The sequence below is a fragment of the Sinocyclocheilus anshuiensis genome, unplaced genomic scaffold, assembly GCF_001515605.1.
Source record: "Sinocyclocheilus anshuiensis isolate Anshui unplaced genomic scaffold, SAMN03320099.WGS_v1.1 scaffold444, whole genome shotgun sequence".
NCBI classification, from domain to species: Eukaryota; Metazoa; Chordata; class Actinopteri; order Cypriniformes; family Cyprinidae; genus Sinocyclocheilus; species Sinocyclocheilus anshuiensis.
This window is the reverse complement of record NW_015555739.1, coordinates 488781-495274: the sequence shown is the minus strand read 5'-3', so window position 1 is coordinate 495274 and position 6494 is coordinate 488781. Positions and strand designations below refer to the sequence as shown.

The 6494-nt window shown below is 43.7% G+C and overlaps 1 protein-coding gene across 2 annotated transcripts; it reads right to left on the bottom strand.

Annotated features, from left to right (window-relative positions):
- Nucleotides 1–858: 858 nt before the first annotated feature.
- On the bottom strand, nt 859–6020 carry LOC107673165 (CXXC-type zinc finger protein 4). 2 transcript variants are annotated; one of them, XM_016466662.1, is made up of 3 exons: nt 5638–6020; nt 3408–4426; nt 859–1717 (listed from the first exon to the last, which is right to left on the bottom strand). In XM_016466662.1, exons 2-3 carry the CDS (start codon nt 4374–4376, stop codon nt 1670–1672), a joined length of 1017 nt encoding a protein of 338 aa, XP_016322148.1. In that variant the 5' UTR covers nt 4377–4426; nt 5638–6020; the 3' UTR covers nt 859–1669. The 2 variants fall into 2 exon arrangements, with proteins under 2 accessions (XP_016322148.1, XP_016322147.1); XM_016466661.1 differs by lacking the exon at nt 859–1717 and having other exon boundaries at nt 2965–4426.
- Between the last annotated feature and the right edge of the window lie 474 nt (nt 6021–6494).

The following is a 6494-nucleotide window of genomic DNA, read 5'->3' as shown; positions in this document are numbered from 1 at the left end:
CAGACAGACAGACAGATAGATATAGATAGATAGATAGATAGATAGATAGATAGATGGATGGATGGATAGATAGATGGTTAGATAGACAGAGAGGTAGATAGACAGACAGACAGACAGACAGACAGATAGATTCATATATATACTGTAAGATTTTACATAATTAGTTCCCTTATAATTTTTGACATAGATTTGTGTGTGGGTGCGTGTATGTTTTATATATATACACTCAAAGGCGACGTGTGTGATGTAAATCTCAGGCAGAGTGAAGGCATCTCAGCCCCTCCCTCATTCTAGAACACAGGACTTCATGTCATTATAATTCATGTTGCCTAGCAACATGGGAGTCGTCATAGAGGCCCAACAATAAAGAGATGACATGTACAGTGATGTGCTGAGCGCTTTAATGCCGAGATATGCCTCCGCCATCTTTTCCTGCTCATCTGTGCTCGAAGGGATCAGAATTAGAAACGCCATTTAAATGCTCTCTCAGTGACATCTTATCACGTCGCGCCGTCAGGCCTCGGATACGCGTTATCTAGCTTAAATCGAACCTCTTGATGACTCCTTTGTGAGCGCTATGCATTTCACAAAACATGTTAGTGGTGTATAAATGCATGATGGGGAGTTTTGCACAAATAAAGGAGACGCACAGAAAGTCACAGTTCAAAAACGATCACATTTAATCAACAAGCCATCCTAAGAGTCTCTTATCCATCAAGACAGTGAGGCGTCACAACAGCAATAAACAAAGTTATTTTCTTAAAGTCTTTAGTTCAAAACAAAACACTTTTCTACCCATGCAACAGAAAGGTGGTTTAAAGGAACCGTTCGCTCAAAAAAACGAACCTTCTGTTGCCATTTACTCGCCTCAAACCTGTATGACTTGCTTTCTTCTGTGGAACGAGGAACATTTTTCAAGAATATCCTGGTTGTTCCTTTCAATCAAATGAAATAGCAGGTCAAATGTGACAACATATTTTGAAAGTGAAAATGTGTCAGTCTTTTCACAAAACCGAATTCAGAGAACCCATAATATAGTGCATTAATCGTATGGACTGCTTTTATAAACCTAAACCTGTATGACTTTCTTTTGTGGAACAAGGTGAATTTTTAAAGAATATCCTGGTTGATCAAATCAAAGGGGAAGTCAAATGGTTGTTTGTGACTAAACGTGTGTCTTTTCCCAACAAAACTGACTTCAGAGAACCTATAATGTAGTGCATTAACCGTATGGACTCCTTTTACTATGCTTTTATGCTGTTTTGTCATTTTAGAGTTTGACAGAGCTCGCTTCAATGCATGCTCTTCAAATAACCTCCTTTTGCCTTCCGTAGAAGCAAGCAAGTGATCAGAACGACATGAGGGTGAGTAAATGACGACCATATATTCGATTTCAGGTGAACTGTTCCTTTAGGCTCGGATGGGGTCCTGATACGACTGAATTCAAGTCCCTGTTTCTCTACATCCGTTGGTGTTGGTTGAGGTGAGGTCAGTCTGAGACCCAGAGGCTTGCCCTCGACGTCTCTCCGGCGGGGCATGTGCACCTGACGCCCCCAGTGCTAAACGGGCCACAGTGAGTCCTGAGGGGAAGGGTAGATTGTAGGTGTATGACCTGCAGTTCTTCTAGTGTTTGAGTCCGGTTGTATGACGTGGATCGGTGGCGGGTTCTTCAGAAGAACCAGCGGAAAGTGTCGGCGGCTCCTACTGACGGTGCTCTCTGAGGAAAGACACAAGAGACAGTGGGAATTCTGGAGAGATCCCATTTAAGCTTGATATGATGACCCAGTTAATCACAGAAATTATGTGTTAGATGTTTGTACAATGGTGTGAATCATCTTAGCACTAAGATGCAATGATTCAAAATATTGATTCATCGAAAATAAGAATTAAATTGGGAAAACGCAAAAAACAGACCAACCCGACCATCTGTATGCAAAGGCCCTCGCAACCGTGTTTCCGTTGAACCGCTGAGACGACTGTTTATGTAACGATTATTGTTGACTCTTTGACGAAATGCTTTTGTTTCTCTTTGGATAAAAGCGTCTGCTAAATACATAATTATGAAACATTTAGTCACTGCCTGGATTTGATCAAAGTTTGTGAGGATTGAACAACAAGAGTTTTGTTGGAGACACTTAGTAGCATGTAAACTACTTGTCCAAGAGTACACATTTTGTACTAATTTCGTCAGTATTTTCTCTGGCACGCTGGTCTACTGTGGGTTCATTGATTGCATATTACTTTGAACCATGGGTAGATGTCTTGGATATCTAGTTTACTTGCTACTAAGGCATTTCTGTAGCTCAAAAAGTAGAGCATGCCATTGGTGACATCAAGGTTTTGGGTTCAGTTCCCAGGGAATGCATGAACTGATAAAAAAATATATATCAGGAATTCAGTTTAAGTCGCTTTGGATAAAAGCATCTACCAAATGCATAAATGTAATGTCAAACAGTTCCCGGAGCATCCCCAGCACTGCACATCTTGGATTTTTTCCTTAATTATTATTATATGGAGACATCCCAAATGCAGTGCCAAGGAGGCTCCAAACAAACTCTTAAATCCCGTCCTCACCAAGAAGGGTAACTATAATGGTAAGTTTTAATTCTTTGAGAATAGTGAAGTCCACACCACAACTATATCGACACAGAGGAACCGTATTGTTTGAATCACTTTCAGAATATTTTTTTTCCAGGTGCTGAATGATAAAAACAGCCACATGGAATCCATCCGACTTTAAAGCGGCAGAACACAAAGCTGCAATGCACGCTTAGAATAAACTGAACATCACCTTTATTGGTGTGAACAGGCCTTTAAAATCTTCAAATTGACCATAGTTCAGAAAATTTTCACAGGCGAAATCCAGTCATTTCAATGGGAAAGATAATTGATTTGAAAGTCACTTTGACCCCTCTGTACACTTTTAATAATACAGCTAATGCGATCACTTTTTAAATTGGCGGTTCTTGGCCAGATTAAGCTCTCCACAACTAGATCTGATGGTACTGGGCTGGTTTGTGATGGTCTGATCTTGATTCTGGTGAGTTGTGTTAGCGGGTTGTGAATAGATTAAGCTGTCTTTGTTTTATTACAGAGCACTTGCAACATGTTGCCTCATCTCTCAGCCTTCAATACCGGCTGTGTGTGTGCGTGTGTGTGTGTGTGCGAGAGCGATAAAGTGTGTGCTTGAGTCTAAGGGCATTTTTCCAGCCTAAGAGGGCTCAAACCATCAGCTAACACACACACACACACACACACACACACACACATTAATGCATGATGGTTAATTATGGCCGCTTGTGCCAAGACTGGGCTCTACTCCAAACCCCCAGCCACATCATTCCCAATTAAACAGCCCACTTCAATAGACCTCCCGGCATATGTGTGAGTGCATGTGTGAATCCCACCTCCATCGTGCTGCCCGGTTTCTTCTTGAGTTCTTCACACTTTCTGAACTTGCAGATTTGATGACCCGTCTTTCGGTTTCGACAGGAGCTGCACACGCCGCAGTTAATGAGCCTCCTGCAGGGGGCGCAGACGCCACAGCGTTTACGTTTGCGCTTAGCCGCTCCGCTACCGTTGCTGCTAGCGCTGCTGCAACTGCTGTTGGCGTTTCCATTAAGGGCGGCGGGCGAACCGGAGCAGGACGAGCCGCTGTGCTGGCAGTCCGCCGCCACGTTGGCGATCTGAAACGCGCTGTCTGACATCGTGACCCCCGACGACCCTGCACCAGAGTGTAGCGTCGTCATGACGATGACCCCCGGCGGGAGCGACAGACCCCCCAATGGGGGAATCCCTCCGAACGTCCCGCCTCGATCCACCTCTCCGGGCGGCACAGACGGCGGACACTTCAGTCGGTTCATGCAATCGGCCCCCGTTACGGGAAGACCGCGGCATTGCTCCGCGGCTAGCGGCGACAGGAAGTTGTCAGCGCCCATCGGGAGGGCGGAGTCTTGTGGAATGTGTTTGCCGGACATGTGCACGTTCACAGGCTCCGCCCTCGACATGCCAGTCCGATGTGTGTGAGGTCCGTTAACGTTAACCGTGGCAGGCTTTCGCCCCCACAGCATGGCGTTGTCGCAGGGCCAGGGCGGCATCGCCGATAGGCGGGCCGAGGGGAAAAGGGGCGTGGCAATTCGCGCGATTTTGGCGGTCTGGGGAAATGGGGCCGCGGCGGCCGTGCTGTTCTTATAGAAGGTGGCAAAAGAGCGGTAGCGCTCCATCTGCGTGCTGTAGTCCAACATGGGGTTCACGCATGAGTCGATCTGTAGAGGAAAGTCCCGCCCAGGGGTGGGGTTGTAGTTGTGGGTGTGGCCGTGGCCGTGGCCATGAGCGTGTGGGGTTTCCATGCACACACTACTGCTCATGTTCGCCATCAGAGCAGAAACAAACACGCACTAATGCCCAACCATCCACGGCAGTGGTCCTGTGGAGGAAAGAGAGGAGGTGGAGGTGAACCGAGATGTTCATCAACTACAACGAAGCGGAACAGCAGTTCAGAAATCTTTAATTTATTTACAGACAATATTTAGTCAGATCCTAAAGGATGCATAGAAGCTTGAATAATGGTATTTTAGAACCAAAATGAATCATATAAGAGTCAGTTAAGAATCAAAATAAGATCCTAAGATTATGAAAAACAAAAACCCTTAAAATAAGGGTTCGTAATTGATTCTCATTGTGTTCCAAAATAAAATATAGCCAAAATTCTCATTGTTTCTTCCCAGTTTTTCAATTATAATGCATCTATAATGCAGTTAAATAATAAAGGATGTACACAAAATTGCATAATGAATATTTCAGAACCAAATTTAAACCATATTAATGTCATAAAAAAAATAAGAATCCACTAAGAAAACAAGATCCTAAACTAAAATTATGAAAAACAAAATCCCTGGAAATACGCAAGATTGAGTTAAATTGAGATTTTAAAAAATAATAGCAATGTTTTTTATGCATTTATGTACATTTGTAATGTCCATTGTTTCTTCCCATTTCCTAAATTATAATGCATATTTAATTTATTGCTCAATTCATTTACAGAAAATAGAGAATACCTCGTTAAATAATAAAGGATGTACACAAAATTGCATAATGGATATTTTAGAACCAAATTTAAACCATATTAATGTCATCAAAAAATAAGAATCCACTAAGAAAACAAGATCCTAAACTAAAATAATACACAAAAAAAAAGCCCTGGAAATACGCAATTTAAATAGATAAATAGCAAAGGTTTGTATGCATTTATGTACATTTCTTTTGCATATGCATGACATAATTTAGGACAATACAGAGCATTATATCTAACAACATCAGTCCTGCCTTTCAATGTGTTGTTGTTTTAATTGGAGGAACAACAGAAATAGCGATAAGAAGCCGTGTCAAAATGTGTGTTTATGTGAGAGAGACAGAAACGCTGCCCTCCCCGAACACCCCCCGCTACCGTCGCCTCGAGCATCAATTACGGTAATTACTCTCCGCCTGCTGCGGCAGCCACGCGCGGATCAGAGGTCATTAAGGGCGTAAGACCGCTGGACACCACGCTGCAATTAAAGGCGACGGATTAATTCTCTTGGCCATCGCGCGTCAGCACCGAGAGAGAGAGGCGGAGGACGGAAAATGGGCGAGCTTTACCTTTAGACTCGCGACGCTTCACGATCCTTTAACGGAGAGCATCACCGCGCGCTGATGCCGCCTCAATAATCCCCGTTACAAGAAAAAACACGCGCCACAAAACAACTAGACGCGCCTGTTTTAACGATCACCGTGAGCAGCTGCGGCGCTAAATACCGAGACTAACGGGAATAATAAATAATATTGACGCCGCCAACGACGCACCGTCCTCAGGGGCGGGTATGGGTGACGGAAGGGTAGACGGCTCCTCCCGGTGTGTGTGTGTGTGTGTGTGTGTGGCTGACGGGGGGGTGAGGTGAGGAAGCGCCGTTGCGGACACCTCCTGATCATTGGCGGGAAATGATTGTGGAAGCGCGGGAGGCGCGCGGGGGCTGACATACGGGGTCTCGCCGCGCAGCGCGGAGGGTAATGCGTGTCAACTCCTCTCGCGCCCTTTTTTCCCCGCCGACGCCTGAGTGACGGTTATTAGTAACGCGCTTTACAGAAAATAGAGAATACCTCGTTAAATAATAAAGGATGTACACAAAATTGCATAATGGATATTTTAGAACCAAATTTAAACCATATTAATGTCATCAAAAAATAAGAATCCACTAAGAAAACAAGATCCTAAACTAAAATAATACACAAAAAAAAAGCCCTGGAAATACGCAATTTAAATAGATAAATAGCAAAGGTTTGTATGCATTTATGTACATTTCTTTTGCATATGCATGACATAATTTAGGACAATACAGAGCATTATATCTAACAACATCAGTCCTGCCTTTCAATGTGTTGTTGTTTTAATTGGAGGAACAACAGAAATAGCGATAAGAAGCCGTGTCAAAATGTGTGTTTATGTGAGAGAGACAGAA